Source organism: Anopheles aquasalis, chromosome X (genome assembly GCF_943734665.1).
Source record: "Anopheles aquasalis chromosome X, idAnoAquaMG_Q_19, whole genome shotgun sequence".
Lineage (NCBI taxonomy): Eukaryota > Metazoa > Arthropoda > Insecta > Diptera > Culicidae > Anopheles > Anopheles aquasalis.
The window spans coordinates 175,658-203,330 of record NC_064876.1 but is presented as its reverse complement, the minus strand read 5'-3'; the positions used below and the strand labels follow the sequence as shown (position 1 = coordinate 203,330).

The window sequence follows — 27,673 nt, the reverse complement described above, 5'->3', positions numbered from 1 at the left end:
AATGCAGAAACGTTTTAACCCTACCCGAGATAACTATGCCGCCAGGATAGGACCTGCTCACTTGTTTGAGGATTGTTTGACGCGCTTGTCCTTTTCCTACGTTTACGCCTGTGCCTGGTGGTCCAGTCCAGTGGGCAGAGCTAAGAACGCGAGGGTTAATCTAAGCAGAAATATAGCGCGGATCGTTGGTCCGCCACGAAAAACGCAGCAGCTCTCATACGTGTATAGAAACCCTATTTACCCGCCCCGTTGTCTATTTCCCTGCTCCATATTAATGCGTTCTACTCGCCCTCTACCATTGGTGTTTTCTCATAAATTCCTCCTTTCCCACTCTACTATCCCGTTTTGTTATACACTAAACACTGTAACAAATACATTCCTGCGCAACCTTGCAGGAGCACAATGAATCAATCCATTAATCAATAAAACATAACCAATAATTGATTAATAATTGCAATAATAATAATAGTAATAATAATAATAATAATAATAATAATAATAATAATAATATTAGTTACGATAGATGTTTCGCTTCGCTTAATGCTACCGATCTGGCTGCTACTAGTCTACCATTACGACTAATTCGATTGCCACTGGTTTCCCAACTGGTGGTGGTGCAGTGGCAGAGGACACTAACTAAGCTCAATTCCTTGGGTGCGATCGCAACATGAAACAAATCAAACAACTTCCAAGTCACACACAAAAAAAAATCGCGACAGCAAACAGTGCTGTGTGTTCGACAACAGAGATTGTCGTCTTGTCAGTGGGATCGCACTGCCCAACGCACCACTCTCTGCTGCTGTTTTACTTCCCCTCCCAAATACCCGCTAACAACGCTAAAAGTAAGGTAGAACTAGAACATCATATTGCCACTGAATTGCTTCGCATTGCGTGCATCCTCTCGACGAACGGGGGAAAGGGGAGAGAGAGAGGCGAATAAGGGTTGATTGGGGGATGGATTTTCTTGTTTTGGGAGGGGGATATGTGTTGCTGCCCATGGGATACTGGGATACTGTAAATATATTCACAAAAAAGGCTCCAAAACCCGGTTACTGGTTTGGTACGCCAGAGAAAGAGGAATAGGTGGAGAGGGTTTCGGTATAAACCTGCTGCCCAAGGACCTCGCGAGGTCGAGGAACCCCTCACACAAGCTGTAGTGATCAGCGAGAAGTATTCGTGGAGTGGAATAGAGGATCGTTCGGAACGTCGCATGCCGATGGTTGTGTTGTGTAGAGTCATGTGAACACGAGTGTGTGTGTGTATGTGTGTGTGGGTGGGTGGGTGGGTGTAGTGATCCTGTCAATGGTTTCGTCCTGCTCCAGCCGTCGCCTGATTTTCAGCGTCGCCCAGTCGCACAGTGATGATCACTTTGCGGTGTCAATAGTGGCAGTGCTCGCGCCGCCCATTGCCACTGCCCATGATGTTGGGCTCGCGGAAGTCCCCGCGCTGCTGATGGCTGCTTTTGTGGTGATGGTGATGGTGTCGCTTCTTCTCGCCCTTCACGCACACGTCCGACACGACCATCTCAGAGCCGTCACGCATGGCCATGCTGTCCCGGCCGTAATCGCGGCTGCGTGCCGCCGACAGGTTTTCCCGCGACCTACGATCGATAAGGAACCGCCCGTGCCGTCAGTATAGTGCGAAGCTGGTGCGGTGCGATTGGTGCCGACTTACCTGTCCAGATCGCGCGACCGGCTAACGTCGAGGTTTTCGCGCGACCGCGATCGATTAACCGGGGCGTCCATCGTCTCCTTGCGCTTCAGTCCTGAATGCCCACTGTGGTGGCTCTTCGATGCGGACTCATGCAGGTTCTCCCACGCTTGCCGGTAGTAGCGGTTCAGGCCGTTCCGCGACTCGGAGCTCGAGCTGGAAAACGAGGCGACGGTGTTGCAGTCGGGGGAGGCTCGGTGTCGGTAATGCTGGTTCGTTGTCCGATTTCTGGCATTCATCAAGATGCAGATAGAGAGATAGAGCGAGAGAGAGAGAGAGAGAGAACGAGAGAGAAAAAGAGAAACAGAAGTAAGAAATGGGTTGACATTAGTCCTTGATATGTTCGATGGATGAGGGGTTCGATGGATATCGAGCAAAGATATCGAACAGATAGAGAGAAAGCTAGTGAAAGAGCGCGCGAGAGAGAGAGAGAGAGAGAGAGAGAGAGAGAGAGAGAGAGAGAAAGAGAGAGAAAGGGGCCGCGCAGTTCAACGTTGATTGACCAAAGGATTGATTGACGAAATGACACTTGGACGGGAAGTGCCAAAAGAAATAGTAGCAATAGTAGTAGCAGTAGCAGTTCCACAAATATAGAGAAAATAAAAGGGAACGAGTAGAGGAATGGGCGGGGGCAATAGAGTGGATAAGAGGGTAGAGGTGCTCTCCGACAAAAACCACCGTAAACCGCCAACAATGGAGGGAATCAGGATGCTTAACTTTAGCCCAGCTTAGAAGGAGATCTTCCTTCTTTTTGTACCCTTTGCCCAAGTACTACCAAATGTCCAGCCACAGAGTACCCATCTACCGAGAAACACACACTCGTACAAACACACACGGGAAAGGATCGCCGACACAGTGCACCGTAAGGGATGGTGGAACGAACCGGAGCTGACTCTTTGCAGTGCCTCGCGCTAGTGAACCATGATTTCAAATTGCCTAACTGTACTATAGGGGTGGGGGGGTGTGGTGGGGGGGGAGGAGCACATGTACATGTATCTTCGACATTGAACACGCATCGCTCAACACTAAATCACACCAATTAGCGTTTCGTAGGCGATAACGAGAACCATGATTCGATACCCTAGAGGTGAAGCAGCTAGCACAGAAAGTGGCAGGCGTGTGGCCGTGGTGATCATGGAGAAGATTATTGTACCGCTTGATTTTGACTGAAACATGCTCGTTGGCGATTGGTGATGGTGGTGCCTTAGTGGTAGTGGTGGTGCTGCCGGTACTAGTAAAGGCGGGATGAGGAAAATGGTGTCATTTTAAGAAAAGAGTGAAGAAGTGAGGGATGGGAAAAATATCCGGATTATTAAAGCAAAATAGGAGCTGCTGGTTAGCGGTTAGCAAGCTTAGCAACAAAAGCCACGGAAGAGAGTGTCCATCCAACACAATGTCACAATGAGGGAAAGGAAGAGGAAAATAAGCAAGCAATCAAACAAAAGCAAAGTACGCCTGAGTGGTGTGGGGGAAAAGGATAGCAGGGACAGGCACTAAATAGTTATAGAAATAGAAAGTGAAAGAGTGATAGAGGGGTGGGGGAGGGGGTAGTTTAAAATTTAAAGATAGTGAGACATAAAAAAAAGAAGTAGGAATACATAACAATCAAACAAAACAAAAAGGGAAATAAAATAGCTCCTTACATTTCTGTTTGTGGGACTAGTAGTTTTTGTTTGTTTGTTGTGGTATGGTTGTGTTGTAGGATGTACGAGAACGTTAGTTGGTGTTGGCAATTACGGGCAACGTTTGTTCGTTTTCGTTTGTTTGGCGTCACGTGGCTTTGGGCGTCACGTGAATGGTAAATTTCGTTGGCCGCCCGCACGCGTGCTGTGATTCGCGTATTTGCGTTTTTTGCGTTTTGCGTGTTGTTATGTAGGGCTGGCAATCCGGTTCCGGTTACTACTTCCGAGGTTATTGAGGGTGGTAGCGCGGTGGCATTAGTGTAACGACGTGAGTTCCAGCCGCCACGCCGGTCGTTCCAGCATGACGATATGGTGGATGGTAGGAGCTGAACCAGTCACCATTTGGGGCCAGCAGCAACAGTAGAGGGTAATGGTTGTGGTGGTAGTAGTAGTAGTAGTAGTAGTAATAGTAATAGAAGAAGTAGTAATGTAAGCAGCAGTAGTAGTAGTGATACAAATTGAGACTTCTAGGCGTAGTTATTTGGAGGCCAAGATCCAGGAGGATGATGAGCTACTACTATGGAACTAATCTGTCACATGTAGGTACGTGCCACACAGCCGTTCCGATTGTGTCGATCGTTTGGTATGGTCTGGAGCTATGGCATATGCTGGCCGGCTTGTCGGTTCATTACCGTCGCGTCGCTTGTGCTCCAAAAGCGTGCCAGATGACAGACAGATGACTACTGGTAGGCGCTGGTCCAACGTTGGTGCAGCAGTATTCGCGATGTTGTTTTAGTTGAGGGCAAGAAGTAAGGGGTTGTGTAACGGTGGAGGCGAGAAGGAACGGAGGAGAAACAGACAGACAGAGAGAGAGAGAGAGAGAGAGAGAGAGGGAGAAAGAGAGCAATAGAGATCTGCACCACACAATCCCACAACAACCACACACAACCACCATCATCATCACCACGTTCACATCCTGCCAATGCGTGGCGATCGACCGATCGACCCGTACACCGCGTAGAGGACTTGTACATTACCACTGGTAGCAGCTGCTTGACGAGATGCGTTGCCCCTCAAACGACCGTCGTGCCTTAGAATGCGCTTCTTTCCATCTTACTTTCTAGGATTGGAGCAATCTAGCGATGCATGTGGACCCGGAATCGGACCCCACGGAATACTGTTCCTCGTGTGCGTCTACGTGTATGTGTACTTGATGAAATGCCTTGAAAGCGTCTTCACGCCAGCGCTGCTTTCGCTGCGTCTCTCCATTTTACGCGAATTTATAAATAATGATAAATACACCATTTCGTCCTGGCCTGGCCTGCATGCCTGCCTGCCTGCCTGCCTTGTCCGCATTCGGATGATAACTGCTAAACTACCAAAAAGGGGAAGAGAGAGAGAGAGAGAGAGAGAGAGCGTGGGGGGGGGGGGCTACTAGGGTCTGGGTGACGGCGCGTGTCCCAGGCCGCTTACGAATATGAGAAGGTGTTCTTCTTGTGTGCCCTCGCCGTCGTGTAAATGGTATTCATTCTGCAGTCGATGTGGTGGGACCACAGTTCCGGAACGGCACAAGTGTTGGTTGGCGCGTTTGTTTGTGTAATTGTGGGTGGAGGGCGGAGGTGGTTATGGGTTGGTTTATGGGTCAGATCAGCCCAGAGAGTGGGAGAGGGAGAAAAGAAACAAACAAATGACATTGAGTTATGAATATGTTCGGATAAGGTACTTCCTAAACTCCTCAAGGTGAAGCTGCAGCAGAGACAATGGCGTGTGTGGTGCGGTTAGAGCAAGCAGAAAAGCACATTCGCAAGGAACAGGAACCCAGCCAGTCCCTGTAGCGGTCTTAACGAGGGCCACAGTTTCTTACTATTAAAGAATGGTGATCCTAGATCATGCAATTCCACTCCAGAAATGGCAAGATGGATAGCTGGAGGCTATTTGCTAGATGTGTAGGGTCTGTGGAATGGAAACTAGCGCATGCATCGATCGGTGATCGGTGAGTGTGAATGTGTTTGGTAGTGTGTATCTGTGCATGGGTGTGCACTATGTGTCATCAAGACTGCGCGGTCTCAGTGCAATGCGAGACACTTGTAGCAGCGGATTCGATGGCCGAAGAAAAGGATAGTGAGTGAGTGGTGGTTGGCATAGTTCTCCCTTGTCGCAGGACGAGGGAAGAATGCACTGCCGGCAGCAGTCGGAGTTAGTGAGTCGTGTGTGCTTTTGTGGGGCGCTTGTGTTTGGTGGGCGAAAAAGTGGGGTGCAGGCGGGGGGGGGGGGGAAGAAGAATATCCAGAAGGAGAAGAAAAAGAAAAAAATAAGAAAGGGTGTGGGGATGGTGTGGTAATCACCTTCGGACCACGATCACGATCGTGGTGATGACGGCGGCGAGAAAGACGAAACCACCGAACGCCCCAAGCGCGACTATCGCGCCCAGGTTGAGCTTGGCGTTCTTCGATTCCTTACGGTCACCGGCGGTGGCACTGGCACCGTTGGCACCACTGCCACTGCCAGCCGTACCACCGGTACCGCCGTTGCCCGGTCCCCGACCACCACCGCTCGCACCGTCCACCGGTCCGTCGATCGGTACGGTGTTGACGTTGTCGACGGCAAACGGAACGTTCACTTTGGGCGACTGGTCCTGTCGAATGTTGACGCTGCCAGCGATCTCATTGTCCTGTGGATGCTGCGACAGTAGGATGTCCTGCTCCTGGACGCGACCACGCACCGTCGTCGGTGTTGGCGTCGGTGCGGCCGTACTGGGTGTTGGGCGGCGCGTTAGTGGTGGTTGCGGGCGCGACTGCGGCCGGCCGGACGTACCCGACGACTGTGGATGCTGCTGCGACGGTTGCGACGGTCTGACCGACACGGGTTTGGGCGACACACTGACGCCAGCACTACCGTTCGGTAGCACTACCACCGACGGTGGCACCGATGGGGGTCGGTAGGGGTTACCACCGTGCGGACGCACCACACCCGACGGGCCGTCCTCACGTATCACACCCATGCCCCCCGGTCGCACTTCTGGAGGTGGAAGAGAGTAGTCTTCGTTAGTGCCGATGAAGTAGCCCTCGAGGCTGTCAAAGTCATCGTCAAAGGTCAGTAGGTTGTTGTTGTTGTTGTTGTCGTCGTTGTCCGCGCCGTCACCGTGCGCCCCAGTCTGGTCGTCCTGGTCTTCGTCCTGTTCACCGTTGATGTCGTCGTGTTGGTGGTATTTGTAATGGAAGTCGGGATGCTGGCCAGGGCCATAGTACAGTGGGTACTTGCTGTGGTCAGCAGTGTACAGATCGCCCGTACCGTCATCGATTTCGATGCTAAAGAAGGACGACTCGGTCACACTGGTGCTGCTGCTGCTGCTGCCGCTGCTGCCGCTGCCGCTGCTGTCCGTGTTCACTGCTGGCACCACGTAGGCAACCTGCGTGCTGCCCGGACTGCTCGTGGTAGTTGTGGTGGTTGTGGTCGTTGGTGAGACGGCAACACTGTTGGTGGTGCTGGCGGCCGTTGGTGGGACTGAGGTCGGTGGCGTGTAGCGTACCGTGCCCGGTCGAGGCCGTTGACCGGTTGGTTGTGGTGGTCGTGGGCGCCCACCAGTGCCACTGGTGGCCCCTGGCCGGATCGAGCTGTTCGGGGAACCCACCGACGGTCGGATCGTCACCGATGGACCATCGAAAGGGCTACCGTCGTCGCCGTCGTTGTCGGCGGTGGCCGCATCACCATAGGCTGGCCGTGGTACGCAGCTTGGCAGCGTGTGGTTCCACTGACCGGTGGCTGTACAGCGGATCGCTGCTACACCATCCGGCACGTAATCCCGGTTACACCGTACCTCAGCCACCGCACCGTAGACTGTCTGGTTCGGGGCGATGACGACACCGTTGGCGAACAGCGTCGGTAGCGGATCGCACTCGATGAGCTCGCAGCGCGGCGGTGGACCGTTCCAGCGCTCGTCGATATCGCAGGTCAGCACCGCTCGGCCAACCATCTCGTAACCGTCGGCGCACCGGTACTGAACCGTGCTCAAGTAACCGACCGAACCGTTCAGCAGATCATAGTAACCGTGCGGTATGGAGGCGGGTAGACCACACTCAATGTCTGAGAGAGACAACAAGAAAGGGAGAGAGGCATAGTGAAAGGTCATTATGTTAAAAACGGCATCGGAAATCGCTGGCTTGGGATACGTACAGCGGCAGACCGGTGGGAACTCGTTGTAGAAACCCGTCTCTAGACAAGTGCGCTGCTGTGGCCCGACGAGCAAATGTCCCTCGTCACAGCTGTACTCGACCACGGCGCCCACATCGAAGCCCTTCGGTGCCAGCATCGTCGAGTTGGGTGGCTGCTCCGGCCGACCACAAGCCTTCGGTTCTGTTTGGAATAGAACGAGATGTTTGTATAAAGCCACGAGCGGCCTATATCCCCTTTGGGTGCCTTTTCGCACAACTTACGGTGCTGGCAGATGAAGTTGAGCTGCGTGTTGCAGTTGGTATCGCTCCAGAGCCAACCCTTGGAGCCGTCGTACCGCGCGCAGTCCTCCTCACCACCGGGCAGGTTCCAGAACGAAACCGACACCTCGTCGCCGCCGATCCACTTCCAGGTGTTGCGATCCTGAGCATCCCGGACCGCCCCCATCCAGTACTGGGACGAGGTGTCGCTGCGGTGACGTCGCCACAGCTCCCAGCTGATGAATCCTTGCAGTGCCGGGTTGCTCTCGTTGATCAGCGTGCCACCGCGCGCCCGGCAGAAGGCGAGTGCATCCCGCAGCGTCACCGGTTGCCGGTTGTAGAAGATGTAGCACTTGCCGTTGTACGAGGCCGACGCACCGGGTGGCTGGTCGCGGAATGCCGGGCACCGCTCGATCGGTAGGGCCTGGTCGGTGTATACGAACGCCTCGCAGATAGACAGCTGGCTCGGTGCGCTCGTTTCCAGGTGCACCGACACGAAGGCACCGGGCATCGGGGGGTTGCACGGCAGGAATAACGGTTGACCCTCCTCGAGTGTACCCGTGAAGCGGTTGCAGATCGGATTTGTGCCCAGATCGGGCCGATTGTTACCAACACGCACCACGATCGTGGCCGGTGTGCCATTACCTGTGGTGCGGAGGGGGAGTGTAGCGAGATTAGTCATCAGTAATCTGCGACAAAATCGGACAAGACTCGGATCGGATCGGATCGGATCGGATCGGTGTACTTACCGCAGCAGGACTTGCCAAAGTCAAGCCGAACCAGCTGCACCATATAGGGCTCCAGCAGGTTCACGTACCACCACGGTACGCGCTCCAGCTTGGTCAGCGAGCAGCTATCGGCGGAGAAGAAGGCCGACGTCGAACCATCGATCGCCTTCTGCGGTATGCCGGACGCCTCGGTTGAGATCTGCATCGGTGCCTTACCGGCAGCCACGTTCAGCACTGTTAGGGTGGGGGGGGGGGGGGGGTGGGAGGGTTGTGAGAAGTATCGTTAATAATTGTTCAAGTCACTAGTAATCGTTATCGCCCCACTGTTTGCCGCAGAGCATTAGCTTTGTGAACTTTCTCTGCTACACAACAATGGCAACAGCATAATATGTTTGACGCCCAAAAAAAAAAAGATGTGGGTCAACAGCGACGAACTTGTTGAATTCCGCTTGGGCGCTGATTTATCAGATGCTTACTGCTGCTAGTGCGATGCCCCCCCCCCCCGGCTCGGAGTGAAATTACCAAGCGACTCATAAGGTGGCGCATTCGGCGTACAACCTCCTTGAACGGCGCAGGATCGTAGCCCCCGGCCAAGTGTCATTAATCATTCGCTCGCCATGCCTTCCATCATCATCACCGCCATTCGACTGCCACATTCCACATTGGGAGTTTTTTTCGAGTTCCGTTCCGAGTTTGTGGAGTGATAAGACGAACCTTTGCGGCGAACAGTACTATTAACGGAACAACGAACAAGGGGGGAAGGGGCGAGGGGGGGGGGATTGTAGCGGTTTGTCGAAGGTGGATGGGGAGGGGCGCGAATATTGATGGAATTTCAATTTTAAAATCCTGTCCTTCTAGAGGAATATCTCTCGCAATAATATCTAGCCGAATCCTAGCTGCTCGCCGGATTTTGGGGTCGGCCAAGGGCTGGATCGGATATTTAGAAGACACCATCCCTTCCTCTCGTCTCTACGGCCTACGGGGAGAGAGAGACGAGAGACGAAAAAGAAGGAAAGAGAAGGTGTCGAAATCCATTATCGATCGGGGCGATCGATCGATGACCGCGATCATCTCTTCGGGGGAGCCCACGTGTCGGCGCCCGTCTAACGGTGATCTATCGGTGGTTGTCTAACGTAACCGCGACTGAAAAGTGGAAGGAGGGGGAGGGGGGAAGGGGGTAGCAACGCGTCCGAGCATAAAACGAACAGCATACAGAAACAATTGGTGTCTTAACGTAATAAAGTTTAAAGTAGGAGCGCGAGTAGAAGAGGTGGAGAAAATGGTGGAGAGAAAAAAAAAACAAAAGAAAACAACCTGGCCGTCGGCTATCTCGATGGTAAAGGCTCCGTTATCGTGCTGGAGCTGGGAGGAAGGGAGAGAGAGAGAGAAAGGGTGAAGTAGGTGCTTTTTACCGGTGCAACGGGGTGCTAGTGGCTGGCATTCCGCCGCACCGTACCACGCCCGAAATCGATCGAAACCGAAACAAACACGGAACAGCACCGACCATCCTGTTCCATCCTGCCGCCTTTTTCCGGGAGGCGTATGTGAGGCGCAGGCGTTACAATTAGCCTCGTAGACGCGCCTTTCGCGCTTTGTGTGCGAACGTCGTGGAAACAGGAGCAAGAGCGCGGCAGCAGAGCATGAGGAGGAGGAGGAGGAGGAGGAGGAACTCTAACAGGTGCGCAATCGAGGATGAAGCAGATGAGCAATGGCCGGTACCGTGTGGAGCAGCGAGCCTCTAGGCCGGGGTCTTAACGGGGTTTCGTGCCATTTTGCGGCAGGTTAGCGGACATAGATGTGTACGTGTGGTGTGGGGCATTACCTAATTTTGGATTCACAATTAACGCCTCACGTGAAGTGGGAGGGGGGATATACTTAACACACCAAGCCCGAACCACCCCCCCCCCCCCCCCCACATTCACAGGAAGTCGCCAGCATCCTCAACTTTCTTCCGTCTGTTTTGGAGATGCTAGTATCTCTCTATATCGCTCTCTTACGCTCTCTAGTGTTGCTCTAGAAGTGTTGTGCTGGTGGCACTGATGGCCCAGAATCGTAGTAAACTGAAACGCGAGAAAACGGACATTGCATAACGGCGGAGCAGTATACTCCGGGAGTTCAGAGCTCGGACCGGCCGTGCCGTGTCGTCGTCATCGAATTGCTCGAAGGCTGAGATGATCGGCGAATGCATTAGCTGCGGCCCTTGCGGCCGAGCTCTTCTGCATTTTTGCAGCTATCTCGCTCTTTTCCTTCCTCAGAATGAAAAAAAAAACATCCAAACGTCCGGCCATAATCGTTCGGCAAGCCGATTAATCGGTGTGATTCCTCTTTCCACGGTTCCACCGAAGCAAATGTGGGTCTTGTCCCGTATATTCCCCTGTTCCCAACACTAAATACCTTACTTTGGAAGGCTTAGTGGCAGGACAGGAGTACAGCAGTTGTCGTGTTGCTCATCGAAAGCATCATCGTTCCGGTACTCGCGCCGGTGACAAGGCGGTTCAATACTCGCTAGCGTTTCGCTTCGATTGCCCCGTCATATGGACAATCATACATGGAAGGTGACGGACGGTTTGCCATGGACCCCGGATAGGTGCGCATCGGCAATCGGGAGAGATCTTTCTTCCACCTTTCCACCAGGCCGTGTTGCGAAACCCCCGGCTCCCGCAGGACGGGGTGGGTAATCTTACGAGACAGACATCGCGCAGTCATCGTGCAAGTTTTCCATCTCCAGTCATCATCATGCCACTGATCCAGTTTCATCCCCCTTTCACGGGCACTCTAATTAGCGCTACGCTAAAACCACTTTCACCGGGAAAGCGACACGTACACATATCCGGCCAGGCGCGGCCGACTAACGTTGACGACTGGCGCAGAGCACAACGTCTTCGGTCGCTCGGTTGCTCGAAATACCGGCTGCTCTCTCGGGAGGTGGGAGGAGGGGGGGGGGGGTGTTTTTTTTTAAATGCTCCAGTGCGTCCCGCACACAGCATTCCAAACCGGTGCCGATGTCACTACCCGTTGTCACAACCGTTAGCTACACAGCAGTGCGCGGTAGCGCGCTGTACGCAATCAGAGCACAGCCGAAACGCGTTACCGTCGCCGCGTTGGGTTGGGCCGCTGACCGAAATCACTAGCAGCCGACCAGAACGGCCGGCATAATCAGAAACATAACCGAGCGTGTTTCATGACATGTTGGCCAGGCCTTGGGAGGTTTCTGGCACATATCTGGCATATCCTGCTGCTAGCTGTGTGTGCCACCGGAGCTGCCACGTCGAAACACCTGTCGCTGTAGGGGATATCCCACCGAAAGATGTTCTTCTAGCTTCAATGACTAATTGCCGGCAAAGCGGTGGAGGTTGAATCGGCCGCTCACTCGCTTGATCGATGAACCCAGCGTCGACGAGGCATATTGTGACCGGCACGGCCGAGTTTGGCGCGAAAGAGGGGTAAAAAGAAAGTCGGTGACGGTTGCGTTGTGGCACGTGAAAGCGTAAGAAAGTGCGGACCGCCCTGGGGGGGTGGTGGGGTCCGGGGGTTGGAGGGAGGAGATCCCCCGAATTTGGACAGCGAGAGTAGTGGTATGGCGGCAAGGATACGCACACATATGTTGACGAATATTCGTAGGGATTTTTCGAAACACCCCAAGCGTGCCCATGTACGCCAGTATCGGAATCCTCGGCCTACGGAACAAGGTCGGTCGGGGGGAAGCACAGAGAGAGAGAGAGAGACTGGCGTACTGGCGAGGTTCGAAGAGAAAGTGGCGCGCTTCACTCGGTCGACCGCTACAAATCTCTTTCGCGCAGCGGGGCACGTGTGGTGCGAGGAGTACTTACCGCAGAACGGGATGCCCTCCGGTATCCACTGGCCATCGTTACAGACGCGACGCGATGGTCCCAGGAGCTCGAATCCACGCTCGCAGTAGTACGTCGCGACCGTACTATCGCGCAGCGTCTCGTCCGTGAACTCCACGCTGCCATGGGCCGGTGCACCCGGGAACTTGCAGCTGTTGCCCGATCCGCGCGGCCCGGCTGGGCTGCCACCCACCAGGCTGGCGACCGTCGGTTCCGTCTCTGTGGAAGATCGCGGGAAAGAGGAAGAAAGGGGAAAGGAGAGAAAAGAAAAAAATAATAAGAAAAAAAAGTGGTGTTAATCAGAGCAAATGAACATCGCCGGCGGGCAATCATCAGCGCAGAAGGGGGCAAACCTCTGACACCTAAACACACACGCACGCACGCGGCTAATGACTTGATAGCGGTTGTGATCGAAGTGTCAGGTGCGGTATCGAGGCTGTAGAAACATCGAACAGCAGCAGCAAGGCAACAGATGCTGCTGCTGCTGCTGCTGTTAAATCACCGATGCTGGTAAAACAGTTAGAAGATGGTGTGTATGGATAGGATTGTATTGGCACATTAGCGCGCTCCAGCTCTCATGCGGCGCCTGGTCGATGATTAATTAATGGTGAAGCAAGCGAAAAGCGGCTGCTGCTCCCGTATTGATAATGATGTTGATTACGAGATGAATATAAGATGCTACGTCATTTTCTTTTCAGCCACTGGCCAGCTCGATACACCGTTGCACGATTTGTGGGAACACAGGTTGCTTTCCTGTATCCACAGATTCCGATGTACCGAGGCTTTAAGGTGTTGCCTTAGCCCACAAAAGTAGCAATAGCAGCAAGTGTTTGGTAATGGGAATGGAATGTAGTAAAACCTTCGAACCAGTTTAAGGCAATCAGTTAGTCAGTCAGCCACTTCTACGATGGTGTGTAGGAGCTAGCGCATGCCGCCGGCCTGCCGATGACAACGGCAGCGTGTGGCCTAGAACCTAGACCTGCGAAGATCCTCACGCATCACGAGCACAATCCAGAGCCAGAGCACGAATTCCAAATACCAGCGCGATAATACCGCACCCCGAACCGGAATTTATGAGGCGTAGGGCGAGAAAAAAATGAAAGAGAGAGAAAGAGATGCCGAGAAAAAAAAAAAGAAACAAAGAGTAGGATAGAGAGAACAGGAAAGAGAGAGAGAGAGAGAGAGAGCAACAGGGCAGGAGAGAAAGTAACGGCGATTTCCTGGAGGATGTACTGGTTGACCCTAATACCACTCTTGCCTGCTGCTGTTGCTGAAGCCCTGCCACGTTCCAACACACACGTTTCGCTGTCGCCCGATCGACTTCGGCGGACAAACACGAACTGGGCGCGAATGGATCGACGGTAACCGGTTCTATGCCTTATCGCGGACCACATAAATGATCGACTGTGTGACTCCTCGCGACTGTCTATCGCTGTCGCCGAGGCCGTGCTAGAGTTTCGAGTGTAATTCTCTAGGCTACAATCTAGAGAAAGGATTAGCAAGGATGAGCACAAATGTATGGATGTGTTCATTTTCATTCATGCTTTCTCCCGAATCTAGACTTACAGTCTCATAATGGGGACTATGTATTAAAACGAGCCGTATTTCGTCGCATCTTCAATGTTTGTAGTCTCTCCGTCTCCTCCTCTGTTTGCTAGCAGTTAGCTCTAGAGGTGCAGGGTCCCGAAGTCGCGCACGCAGGCGTCCCTCGGCTATCCCTATCTGACTGAGATGCTATGTTCGACGTATTACGAGTTGCCGAGAAAGCATGAGAAGCACCGGTCACCGGAGAGGCCTAAAATGCCAGCGAGCGGAGAAACGATCGAGCCCCCCCCCCCCCCCCCACGCCAAACACTCCCCAAAGACATCTTCATGTCTTTGCCGGAGACGTTGAACTGTGGCCCCGTGCGTCCTCCAACCCTCCCTCATTCCGTGACCACAACCAAAGGGGAACAATGGCAACAATGGAAAGTAGTGAAAACGAGGGCCTCGTAGTGCCGCGTACATAAAAGCCCAGCGCGGAATGTGAGCATCACCCGGCCCCCCGGGAGGATGGAGGAATGAAGGGGGAGTACCGATGGGTAAAAGTCATGGCGCGCGTCGTCGTCGTTGTTGTCGCCGTTGCCCTGAACCCTTATGTTGGCTGCGGTCACTGAAAGCGAGAGTGTAGATGGCGGTATCGTGGGGGGGGGGGGGTATGACAACGTGCAGGCGCTTGGGCTTGACTAGGTTGAGGTCGGTCATTGTGTTCCCCTATCCGAAACCACCCACTACCGTACTCTTCTTCTTCCAGTCTAACGACTTCTTTGTTTGTTGTCTCGCAGTTTCATACCTCCCACATGTCCTCTCTCTCTTTTCCTCTTTCTTTCTCTCTGTCTCTCTCGCTCTCTCTCTCTCTCTCTCTCTCTCTCTATCTCTCTCTCTCCGTCTTTTCCGTTTTTTTATGTTGCTGCCTTTTTGCGGTCTCTGTGCGCCCCTCCGGGCCAGTTAACGGAGGTTTCGGAATTTCTCAGCGTAAAACGAAGGTAGCCAAGGCGAAGTGGATGAGGAGAGGAGAGTGGAAGCACCAGAATGGACCCGCAACCGCAACAGCAGGCAGGCAGGGGACTTTCTCCATCAGCCACTTGTTCAGGTGCCATGCGGTGGAATGAAGGAAAGCTGAATTTGCATTTTGCGCGGGACGCGGCCAGATTGCGAAGAAGGATCACGGAGTGGGTGCTCGGTGGCGTCAGCATGATGACATGATGATGAGCGCCAAGCTGGCCAAGAGGCGAGTGCGTGTCCGTGTGCTACTTCACTCCAACCTCCAAAACTGTACCGCTCTCTGACGTCATCAGCCCAGACACACACGACGACGGTAGGGCGCTCTTGATCCGTAACATTCCCAGTGCCAGTGGCGCAGATGGTTTATGATGGACAGGGGTACCGGTTCAGGCCCGTTCGATTCGTTTCTTCCCTCATTCGGTGTGCTCCAAGTCCAAGCACCAGAAGCATCCGAGCCACAGCTTGACAGATGCGCACACGTACACATACTCACCGTTGGCGCCCATTTGGGGCCGTAATTACACTGTCGGTCTCGGTCGGTAGACCACAACCGCCGCATGGCAGCACCGTCAGCAGTGTCTCGTGGTCAGTTCCGGTAAAGATCCCGTGATTTAGCGGGGTGCGCGCTACTGCTTGATGAGCCGTCGGTCACACTTTACTCATTAGTTGTTTAGTGTTTGGTGGCCCCAAAACATGGCCAAGAAAATTTTTCACTACTAGCGCTGGATGGCAATCCAGTCATTGTAGTACATCGCCGCCGTATTGTTGGTAGAATGCATCCCATGCATAACCACACCATCGCCACTGCCTGCTGCCATAATGATCATCATCATCATCATCATCATCATCGTTGGCAACGGGCATCGACGGCAGCGATTGCGCTCGCTAGCGTAAATAGCTTTATCGTTAGCTGTAATTCCCGTTTGCTCCCGATTCGGTACGGTAGAGAGCAGCGGCGCGCGCCACCGCACTTGCTTTCTTGTGTCCTAATTTCGCCTGAGCCAATCGTAGCGTACGCGGGAAGGCGCGTGCAGGCACCACCCGGCACGATCGCTGGTTGCCGGCACGATCGCTGGTTGCCGGCACGATCGCTGGTTAAGTTCTGTGCGAATGCCACACACCACACCGCAGTGGCTCTCTATGTCCAGGAGACTGCAGAAAACCCCTAGTAAGTGGTGAAGATCCTGCTGGCATAGGCAGAATCTATCCGGGGAGGAAACTGACCGGCAGGATACCGGAATGCAGGTCAAGGCCTTGGCCAGCAAGCAATGAACTCGATTCCCACTCTCTGGGGCCCGGGTTCCCGGCTGGTGGTGAGTCACCGCACTTCACAAACTCGGACAACCAGTTCTGCCGGCTGTTTGCTCGGCTCTCTGGAAGGGGTTAGGACCGCTTGACCAGGAGCAGCAGCTCGACCTATTTATTTTGCATCGGCAAACTGCCGGATGGAGAAAAGAAGGCTTTAATTGATTTGCAGGTAAAAGAGGATTTGGCGTAGAACCAGACGAGTAAACAAAGAAGAAATCGTGTGACTCAAAAAATCGTAAATGAATTGGCTGGAAAAAAATAGCAAACGTTAGCCAAATGTTGCAAAACAAAAACCGAATCGAACCATTCCGGGGTTCGTCGCTTGCTTATCTACCCGCGCGTTGAAGTCTATCGTTCAGCAGTTCGTTCAGACGCCTGCTGGCGCGGCTAGGGAGGCCCGGAAAAAAACCAGGAAAAAAAGAAAGCGCAAATGTTACCCTCTGCTCTGATCACCTTCGAGGTTGGGGTGTTTGTTTTTTGTTTTTTTTTTGTATGTTTACTTTTGGACATTTGGCCAACAGTCACCGCAGTCGGACGTTTGAAGTCGCTTGTCGTCGAAAAGGAAAGTTCTCTCTCTCTCTCTCGTGACGGCACAACATCGTCATCGTGCTGAGTAATGAACGCTCCCCCCCCCCCCCCCCCCCCCGCAAACGCACTATCCCTTCCCTTCAATGATTCATTGCCCTCCTATCCAAAAAAAAAGAAAAAAATCCCCCAATACCTGTCCCATGGTATTTTGGTCAACAACCAGAGATAACTATCATCAAACGGCTCGACCTGTGGTGCGATGAAAAGGAAGGAATAATTCAAAAAATCCTCTATGACCTCTCGGGTGCGGAGGATCCACGAATTGCTCGCGCACCGCTTGACATACCGCATGATGCGCGCGCGCGTCCGCGTATATCCAGGGCAGAAATCCAGGGTGGTGGTGATTCATCGCACCTTTCAAAACCCGCACAACCTGTTCTGCCGGCTATCGCTCATTTCTCTAAAAGGGGTAAGAGGAGCTGGACCAGGAGCTGCAGCAGCACTAGAAATGCGTTTAGCAGAAGAACTGACGGGGCATAGGCGTAGAAACAGTTTGCTATAGTGCACCGGCCAGGCTAGTTCCGGTGTGTGCAGTATCGGTTTGATGTCGCCCCGTCCCTATCCCTAGTACTCACCTTCGCTGGATGCCGCCATGCCGGTGGTCAGCGCTCCGGCCAGACCCAGCAGTATCAGCTGGTGTAGCAGGTGCGCCCTAGGACGGGCTAGGATGCGCGCACTAGCACACCGCCCTGGCATCGTTGTAAATCGGTCGACGGCTCCTTTGTACGAACGCAGCAAAGGAACGCGACTTTGGCTTCGGCTTGAAAGATTGGTTGATGGAGACTTCTGCCTCACTCCTTGGTTGGTTGTTGCGGGTGGGGGGGGGGGGGGGGGGGGGGGGATAGAAGGCACTGCAGGCTGCAGTGGCTAGCCAGTGACGGGTCCAGGAGAAATTTCGGGATATTATCACCAAGGGGTTATTATTGTTTTCACAACTTCACCACAGACACGGACACCGTGTCTGTACTGGCTGGTGTACAAGCACACGTACACGGTGCAACAAACAGGGAAACACTTGGCACTACCGGCGCACAATCTTCACGCACGGACGCACGCGTCGAACGACTGGATGAGCATTCGGCTGATCCTGCGCATCTCTTCAACTCCTTCTGTCCGAGCACAACCCACTCGGCTTGACAGTTGAGCACGTCGTCGTCGTTGTCGTTGTCGTCGTCGTTGACTGAAGCACCTGGAATTGGCTTACGCACACACAAACACACACGCACACACACGGGGCTCTGTCCCTGTTTTTTTTGTTTTTGTTTCTTCAAGCTGGGACACTTTCTCCTGTTGGCTTTCACCGGACCCAGACCGGTCACTGCCGGTAGTGGACAGCAAGCCAGTTAGAACCTGCCTTGCACTGCCCAGGATGCGAGAGGGGAAGTGCTTCTGCTGAAGAAGCAGCTGGTGCTTCCTGTTAGCACCTCCTAACGCTGCTGTTGCGGCTTCTCCTGCTAGGTGCTGGTAGTTTCTAGATGAACTCTCGCACGCCAAGTCACCGAGTGTCGAGCGTTCGGGGGTAATGGTCACTATCGGCTTCACAGTCTCTAGGCCCTGGTTCCTTCGTCGCAACTGTCGAGGTAGCGTCGATACACGTCTTGCTGCGGCCGCTGTTACGAGCTTTCTGAGTTCGGCTTGGTACCACATCGTACAGCGTACCTGTTTCCCTGCTGCTGCTGCTGCTGCTGCTCTTGTTGTTACTGGGTTATGCTTCTCTCAGCCACACCCCCCCCCCCCCACCTTCCCTCCGGCTCTCTTCGCGTTATTTCTTTCCATTTCCTTTTTCCAAGGGGCCCCTTCATGCCATCTGCTGCTGCTGCTGCTGCTGCTGCTCCACCACGGCACCGCTTTCTCTTTCGCACTCTTTCTCGTTCTCTCGCCTGTCTGGCTGGGGATCGCCACGCTTCCGATCGCGTTCCAGTGTACCACCCCGCTTGCTTCGCTGATCGGCTCCATAGTCCCCTTCGCAGCACTTTCTTTCGCTTGGGCCTTCTTCTCCTTCCTTCCTTCACCTACCGCTTGGATGCGCCTTTGCCTTTTGCTTCCTCGCGGCACGAATACCTTTCGCCACGTACGCTCACGCGGCACCCGGAGGCCGTACCCCTTTCCCCTCGACCGCGTACCACCTTCCCGGTTCATCAACGTGCCCGGTAGTAGTGCCTCGGCCGCATCTCATGCTGCTGCGCATCCCTGGGACCTGGGCACGGGCACACGACGATGCCAAAAAGAGGTAGCGAGTGAGAAGACTTTCTTCTCACTCGCTGAGCGTGAGAGAAGGGTGAGCCAGGGGGGGATTCGAACGGTGTGTAGTAATATGCGAAAGAAACACATTATTAATAAGACGGTGTGAAAGAGAGCGGAAGAAAGATGGAAAAAGAGAAGAGAACGAACCCTGAAACGGATCTCACTGGTGACGGACAAACTCCGTTACACGAGATGGTTGAGCAGACCCACGGCGGTAGCAGCAGCAGCAGGTGAACCAGCGAGCTGGATGAGCTGCTGGCGTGATGAGAGAGTGTCAGTAAGCCACGCAGCCATGCCTGCATCTTGCGTGCATCTTGATCTTGCGCAAACGCGCTCGAGGCACACTTGACATCGAATGTTGGATCTGGTTTGGGCTGATATGTTGTTGTTTTTTTTTTTATTGTTGTTGCTCTATACTCTCAGTGACTAGCCATTATTGTTATGATTACTACGCGGACGCACACACATGCGTTTATATCCCGTTGGTGGCCACACCATTTGACGGAAGTTAAGACGACCGCTACCAAAAGGAGCCTCGCTCCTGCGCCCCCGATATCCTGGGTGAGCTTCTCCTTTTGTTTACACAACGGCTGTTTTTTTTTGTGAGTGAGTGTGACCTGAAAACGGACTTTGGCTTATTCAGTGTCCGAATGGAAGGCGCCCGACATGGTGGCGAGGGAAAGGGGAGGGAAGAAAGGTTTATTGATGAGGTCATCATGGCCGACCACAGGTATGTTGGTATGCTGATTCCGGGAGAAGACGTTCCGGGCGGTGGTCCGTGATCACCACGCGGCCTTCCGGGTTCGCGCACTCTGATTTCAAATGTCCTCTTCCCCTAGGCCGCTCTCTCTCTCTCTCTCTCGTTCTCTTTTTCTTTCTCTCTCTCTTTTGCTCCTAAACTGCACGCCAACGCGTTCTCCTGCACGTCCGGTCCCTCTGGGGGGAAGGTGGGTGCCATTGTGTTGTGGAATGTGTCACCCACCCGACACGATTTCCGCAGTGAAAGCCCTCTCCTCCCCCCCCCCCCCCGCCCTCTTCCCCGATGGTGATTCGCACGAGGAAATCACCCGTGGAATGTAGGCCGACCCTCCTTTTTCAATCCGCTTGAAATCTACCTGTATCTCTCTAGGTATGGCGTGGTCGGAATGGTAAGGAGGTAACCAAAACCGCGAAATTAAAAATAAATAAAAACGCCGAAACACACACGTACACATCCATCCATCCATCCATCCATCCATCCATCCAGCCATCCATGAGCACGTATCCGTGCACACTAATAAGCATTTTTAATAAGCAATTCGTCGCTCGCGCGTCACCGCGTCTTACGCGTCGCCGCGAGGTCGATCTGGGACGATATTAGCATAAAACATCGTCGAAGAAATGGCACCGCTGACCTTTATTCGGAGCGTTCAGGCGCGTTGCCACTAGTGCGTTACCAATTTTGAAGCCCACTACCATCCACCCGTCAACAAGGGATCACGTTAAGGATGTGGATCGAGTGCGCTGTTTGCTCGCGGTCGAGCAATTTCATTCATGGCACGTTCCCGAGACGCACGCACGCACGCTCGGCTGCATACAGATGATACGCAGCTGTTTACCCCTTATTAGATGCCCCACCTCGGGATCTCCCGTTACGTCCAGACCGGTCATCGGTTCCGCTCACGGCACGTAAAACGCAACCACGGAACGACACACTTTGGCCCCCTTGGAGGAGAAAGTAGTACGCCCAAGCACCCGGTTCAAGCGCGATCGACGTTCGTGTCCGTTCGCCTGCTGGGCTGCTAAAACAACCACGGACCGCCTTTCGCTCTCTCCATCTCTCTCTCTCTTTCTCTCTCTCTCTCTCTCTCTCTCTCTCTCTCTCTCTCTTTCTTTGCTGAAACGGATTAGCTCACGTTGCACAACGTTGGGTCTTAGAACTTTCCGGTGGCTAGTGTGCAGAGCAGGAAACTAGAAACCGGGTGAAACCTTTCCACCGATAATCGGTGCAACTAGTGCTGGACCCCGATTCCCGCCCCCTCTCCTTCCACCTTCCACCTCTCTGCGCTAATTGAATGGGGTGAGCACCGAGCTACCGAGCAATGCTGAGTCAGCGTCAGAGTCTCTGCCCTGTCATCCGGGCTTCTTCAGGGAAAGTGTCGCGTGAGCAAGCCGGGGGGAGAGTCAACTTTCGATTTCGAGCACCTCAGCATCCCGCGCGCACAACTAATTACTGTCGTCATCTACTTCGCCGACCCCGACAATGACGCCGGTTACGAGCACACTCGCGCACAGAGCGAGAATGTGTGGCCTTGTGCGGTATGCCGAGCCCACAAAACAGCCGAAAATTGCTGTTTGTGACCTATTAGTGGTGCGAAGAGGCAGATTACTTTGGGTCTTTGCTTCGTTGACGCTGCAGTCCTAGTAAAGGATAATAGATTAACAGTAATTAACAAGCACTAATCGGCTCATTTACGATCAGTTCTTACACTCTAACACTCGTATACACGAAAGCTGATCGGATGTGTATTTCAAGTGGCTACTCATAACAAAAAAAAATCCCCTCGACCTGCGACCTGCGACCTCGAGCATTAGCAGCGTCATTAATGCTACGGCATTTCTTGGGAAGAATTTACCTTCTAACGAGAGAACAACGAGTTCTACAACTCAGATGTCGGAGCACGAAGCCAGCCAACAGTGAGGCTGATATTTTTTTGCCTTGCGGATAAATTAAACTGTATTTTAGTTTCATTTCTGCATTGGTCGGGTAAATTAATTGCCAGGAGAATGAGAGCCTATTTATTTTGTATCGGCAAAGCGCGCGATAGGGGGGAAAAAAGGCTTTAATTGATTTGACAGTAAAAGAGGATTTGGCGTAGAACCAGACGAGTAAACAAAGAAGAAATCGTGTGACTAAAAAAATCGGTAATGAATTGGCTGGAAAAAAATTAGCAAAGGTTAGCCAAATGTTGCAAAACAAAAACCGAATCGAACCATTCCGGGGTTCGTCGCTTGCTTATCTACCCGCGCGTTGAAGTCTATCGTTCCGCAGTTCGTTCAGACGCCTGCTGGCGCGGCAAGGGAGGCTCGGAAAAACACCAGGAAAAAAAGAAAGCGCAAATGTTACCCTCTGCTCTGATCACCTTCGAGGTTGGGGTGTTTGTTTTTTGTTTCTTTTTTATGTTTACTTTTGGACATTTGGCCAAAGTCGGACGTTTGAAGTCGCTTGTCGTCGAAAAGGAAAGTTCTCCTCTCTCTCTCTCGCGACGGGCACAACATCGTCCATCGTGCTGAGTAATGAAACCCCCCCCCCCCCCCCCCCCCCCCCAACCGCACCCTTCCGTTCAATGATTCATTGCCCTCCTATCCAAAAAAAAAAGAAAAAAATCCCCCAATACCTGTCCCATGTATTTTGGTCAACAACCAGAGACGACTATCATCAAACGGCTCGGCCAGTGGTGTGGTGAACGGCGGCGAAGGGAGGGAGGCGCGGAGAAGAAAAATAAATAAAAAGCCCCCGTGAAAACGGGTGCGGAGGATCCACGAATTGCTCGCGCACCGCTTGACATACCGCATGATGTGCGCGCGCGCCCGTTTCCGGTTCCGGTGACTCCGAGTGCCGACCATTCCGGGCTCCGGTCGAGGGTTTCGAGGGGAAAGCGAGTGCCTTTTTGGCACCGAGAGTCGCCCGGTGGGCAACAGCGTGAAATATGGCGTACGGAGTGTATCCGCCCCAATCGGTTCCTGTCACGCCGGACAGGCTGCGCAATACCGTGCGCAACACGGCTCCCTGCCTGATGGCTGATAATTGACCCCCCCCCCCCCCCCCCCCCGGGCCAATTGCTCCCATCAAGGTGAAAGCTTATGCTGAGCGTTCACGCCCGCACACCCAGTCATCTCATCTCGTGCCGCGGGTCTACAGTGTGGGGTTTTTCTTTGCTTTTTGGCTGACACATTCTTACGCAAAATCGCCAACTCGAAGCGCGATCGTGTGTTGTTACCCCCGTCGCTGCTTCCCCCTTTCCGGGCAATGGTGTGCACCGCATTATTTCACAAAAATCGTTTGAGCGACGACACGTTGACGCGATGGTGTCCGCGCTCGAGATATGTTACCGCAATGTGCGCACTGACCAAAAAAGCGCGCAGCGATGCCAAAAGATGCGCGCCCATGATCCACCAAATCGCCGTGTTGCAATCGGGCACGTTACTCCCACAATGCTGGCAGCGAGCCATTTGCTGGCTGGCCTCGATTGTTGTGTGCGCACTTAGTGCGCACTGTGCCTGGCGCGGTCCCAAGCTGTTTGTACAACGATCTGGTCCGGTGAAGCCGGATTGTGCAACCGTGGCCATCAGCAGCCTTGATCATCTCTTTTTCTCTCTCTCGCTCTCGTTCTATTTGTCTGTTAATCGATATTCGGCCAACCATTGACGTTTGTCCTCTTGCTGATGCGTTCTTTTATCCATCATCGGCACCGCAATTGTTGGTATGCCGGCCACATAAGCATTTCCAAGCGTAAACTTTTTGGCACTACATTTGAACTTTACGGTAGAGTTACGCATCGTCTGGCACAGGCTAAATACGGCTGTCGGCGAGTCAAGGACAACAAAGCGGAAGGATACTGCGTCTCCCTAGCCGTCTATCCTGGGCTCCCGCTTCCTTGGCCAGGAATGAGAGCCAGCTAAGCCAGCGGTCTGGTACCGCCACGAACGCCGAGCGCTACTTCGATCGATTGTAGCCCACGTGCCCCCATGTGCGTGCGAATGCGCTTGTGTGTGTGCGGAGCGCTGCGCTTACTAAGCGGCTACGACTTACTAACCCAGAAAGCCAACGAGCATGGACGCGACTAGCGCTGGAAATGGGGAAAAAAATCCCGCCGAGAGCAGGAGCAGGCGGAAAAATCCTCGGGTTGCTGCTGAAGCTGATGGGAAATGGAAAAAAAGTGCTCCCTCTCCCCCCCCCCCCCGCGCTCTCACCATCCCCTTCTACAAACGAGGGAGGGGGCGAGCTGGCGAACCGAACTGCAATAATCATGAAACCGAGCAAAAATCATTCCGGAATCATTCCTGTGCTGCCTGGGCTGGCTGGCTGGTTGGCTGACTGGCACGGAACGGAACCAGCGCGCAGAGCAGAGAGAAGAGTAGCCGAGCGGGAAACACTCGGGTGAGCAACGGGCAACGGTCTTTTTTTCTGCGGTTTGTGCGTCGGTGTTTGCTCTGTTTGCTCTGCACCGCTGCACACCTGCACACAACTCACTCGTCTGGCATAAACATATATCGTGGCGATCGTGCACGCCTTGGGAGTTTTTTTTCTGTTTGGAGCATGTACCTGATGCAGATGAGACCGAACAGTGAAGATTTTTGAACCGGACTGGAAGACTGGATCTCGCTCGGCTGGAATATTTTGGTACATTGGTCACCTCATGGGCGCACGTTGGCCAACACAATGCTCCACCATCGAAATCACATCCCGATGAGGGAGGGAGACCTTCTCTCTGTCTCTACCAACTTCCAACAAACTCAAGTAATTGAACTTCACACGCGTAGGCGCAGCAACACACCAAGCGTTACGGAATATGCGGAAGGTATGTGTATGCCTGTGCGCTAGTCGTAACACGGTGCACAGCAAGCTCACTTCCGCTGGGGTGGCGGATATCGATCGGATCCCCGCGTACTACCTGTTACTATGTTGGTATGACGCGTGTCCGCGTGGCGGAAGAGGACGTCGATTCGCGATGTGCGTATCGTTGAATAGCCGTTCGGTAGCCCAGCTGGACATGTGTTTACCCGATCAATGAACTCTCCGAGGCATCTGGAACTTGTTTTTTTTTCTTGAAGTTGTAGCTCCGCTTCACTACTTACATTGTTGGAAGCCGAAGCGTCTGCCGAATTGCACCGGCGCAACAATTGAAATCAGGATCATCAAGGATGCAGGACCATCAACCAGACCTGACTTTCGTTTGGTGAAAATGACAAAAATGGTCAAAGTGCAGTGCAGTGCAGTGCAGTCCAACAACTGTGGTTCCAGGTTGCATAAGCACGACAGACTCGCGAGACTATTGGCGCAACGGTGGCGCGGCTAGCATGCAGTTCCGCCCTCCGGTTATGCAGCAGCAAGGCGAACCCGGAAGGTGAGCGCACACGCCCGTGCCCACTTTCATGCCGTAGTTGCGGGCGTATCGATGCGAAGCCGAACTGCCACTGGCTTGGACGGATACGGATGCCCGCGTGCTGCGCGATGATTTTCGATCGAAAAAAAAACGCCGTGGTGGATGTTGGTGAAGCTGTTTTTTTTTGTATCTGACCTCCTCCTCCTCCTCCTCCTCCTCCTCCTCCTCCTCCTCCTCCTCCTCCTCCTCCTCCTTCTGCTGCTCTTCATCCACTGTCTCGCTCTCCTTTGGTGGTCAAAACCTTAGAAGATCCCATCGAAAAGCCACCACCGAAGCAGTCGAAAGCCGGAGGGTGGGGAACGGTTTGTTTTGGCTTTCACAAGGTTGATCTAGGAACAACCCCCTCCAGTGGGTGGTGAGGATGAACAGCGGGGTGGAGGGTAGCAGCTGTTCCTTTTTTGGGGTCTTTCTTCCGCTCCTATTTGCTGTTTCTACGCCTGCCTAATCTGTTGTACGGTTAACCCTATTTAGTTCTTTCTCCGTTTCGCTGTTACTGATTGATGGTGTAGTGGCAGAGTACGGGGGGGGGGGGGGGGGAAGGAGGGATGATCGCTACAGTGGTAAGGTCAATAGACATGTTGCCCTAAGACCTGCCGCATATAATTCAATTCGATTCGCGCCTTGGCATTCCCATACCTAACGGAGCGGGAGGGAAGAGACAGAGCGGGGCATTCAGGGAGTTGTTGTTGATGTTGGTAAGGCTCCGTTGTTGGTGCATCGTCTGTGGCACACGCGAGGCCTTTGAGGATTTGTACAGCAGCCGCAGTAGCAGCAACAGGGCCATCGTGCCGATAATCAAATTGATCTTCTTCCGAATTGGGTTTTTTTTGTAATGCGTAAGGGAATGTGGGTTAAAGCTCTCTTCAATTAATTCGCCCCCTTCCTTCCACTCTTTCTTCCCCTTTCATCATCATCTTCTTCTTATTCTTCTTCTTCTTCTTCTTCTTTTTTTCTGCTTGTTCAATTCAATACCTGTTCGAACGTTGGAGGCGGTTTCGGCATTTAAATAGAAAATGGCGGAAGCCAATTCCAAGCATATAGAAGGCAGCCACAGATGAGTGTCGATGGGAGTCTCTTCATACTCTTCATCTTCCCGTTTTCTGCCCTCCAGTCTGCCGCAAAAGTGACAGAACGAGGTTCGAGGCTCTTGGAGCCAATATTAGTGCGAAAGATACCAGAAGAACCGGCCGCTTCCCAGCCGTCAGATGGATGGAACATACCCTATAGCGGATCAGCCGTTGGAGGGAGGCGTGCGTATACGCGTGTGTGTTTGAGCAATACATATGCTCGAGCATTAATTTGGGATTATTGTTGTTTTTGTTTGTTCGTCTGGATGGGCACCGTGTGGAGGCTGCCAACGGGGAATAACGACGGGATTAATGTTGTTGTTTACCCTCATCCACATACCGTTCTTGGCTTCTCCTACTATTACTGCTAGGCACTACGCACCGAGGCCGGGGCCGGGGTTATCCGTTATCGGGCCTTCTCCCGAAACAAGTGGGTTGCCGCTTCCCACGGCAAAACAGGGAGCTCCTCCAAATCTATCCACCGGTCAGTGACTGCTGGAGGCCGGAATGGGGCCGACATCACCGTGCCTGCCTAATCGGGTTGATCTGGGCCAGGAAGGCAGAACGGTGACCGGCCACCGTACGCCTGTGGCCGACTGGACCAGCTCTGCGCTATCCATAACGTATGACTCCTGGATCGCGTCCCTGCAGATCGATCCGAGCTGAGTGGATTTGTGAAGTTTGCGGTGGCCATCTTATAACAGAGCAGCGTTGCTAGATGTTGTACACGCTATTACCGCAGTACCAGGGCGAATGTCCTTCACTCAGGCGGAACTGGTACCGTCGTAACCGAGCTAAGCTACTGAAAAACAAAACTGTGACTGTGACTGTGACTGTGTACTCCTAGGCCTGCGACCGAATTGCCACTGGACGCCTGCGGTTTCCGCTATGCCGCATTTGAGCCACGTTCGAGTTTCGCAACGGGACCACCAGGTTTGCAGCGGTTCGCCAGGTAGTACCAGCAGCAACAGTAGTAGTAGTAGTAGTATTAGTAGTAGTAGAGCCTCGGCAGCAGCAACAAACCAGAGCTAATTGGCCAAAAACAAAACGCATATTATGCGTTACGGTTTTGCGTCATGTTGATCCGCATCGGTAGCCAGCATCCGGCGCAGCAGCCCGTTAGCTTCGCGTGGAGCTCTCGCTACTCACACTCGCTGCTGGTGATTACGTGGCTGGTGCTAGGTGCTGGCGCAGTCCGCTCGCTGCACTCATGATTCATCTTTAGCTTCCTGGCACAAGAGCGCGGCCATGTCTGGCAAGCGTCTTATGGTTCTGCGACCGCTTCCAACGGACAGAAACGCAGTGACCCATTTATACGCACATGTGCGCGCGCGTGTGTGTTTAGGGTCGGCATTCGATTGAACAATCGAGTGGGCATCGCGAGCAGTTGACCCGGATTTGGTAGACGGATGTACCGTCCTTTCGTCTGTCACGACTT

General features: G+C 53.4%; 1 protein-coding gene across 1 annotated transcript; it reads right to left on the bottom strand.

Moving 5' to 3' along the window:
- Nucleotides 1-1,377: 1,377 nt before the first annotated feature.
- LOC126570629 (uncharacterized) lies at nucleotides 1,378-25,952 on the bottom strand. Its single transcript, XM_050228592.1, has 10 exons — nucleotides 25,805-25,952; nucleotides 12,321-12,557; nucleotides 8,512-8,724; nucleotides 7,766-8,407; nucleotides 7,506-7,685; nucleotides 6,746-7,415; nucleotides 6,624-6,676; nucleotides 5,678-6,350; nucleotides 1,675-1,938; nucleotides 1,378-1,600 (listed from the first exon to the last, which is right to left on the bottom strand). The coding sequence occupies exons 1-10, from the start codon at nucleotides 25,950-25,952 to the stop codon at nucleotides 1,378-1,380; spliced, it is 3,303 nt and encodes a 1,100-aa protein (XP_050084549.1).
- Nucleotides 25,953-27,673: the final 1,721 nt, after the last annotated feature.

What these genes read in the sequence shown, in the direction of transcription:
- LOC126570629 (XM_050228592.1), bottom strand. Translation starts at nt 25,952, where the DNA reads ATGGCCCTGTTGCTGCTACTGCGGCTGCTGTACAAATCCTCAAAGGCC. An exon ending in CTTCCCTCCCGCTCCGTTAG is followed by an intron (nt 12,558 to 25,804) that starts GTATGGGAATGC and finishes GATCTTCCACAG; the next exon opens with AGACGGAACCGACGGTCGCC. An exon ending in GGAGGGCATCCCGTTCTGCG is followed by an intron (nt 8,725 to 12,320) that starts GTAAGTACTCCT and finishes CCACCCTAACAG; the next exon opens with TGCTGAACGTGGCTGCCGGT.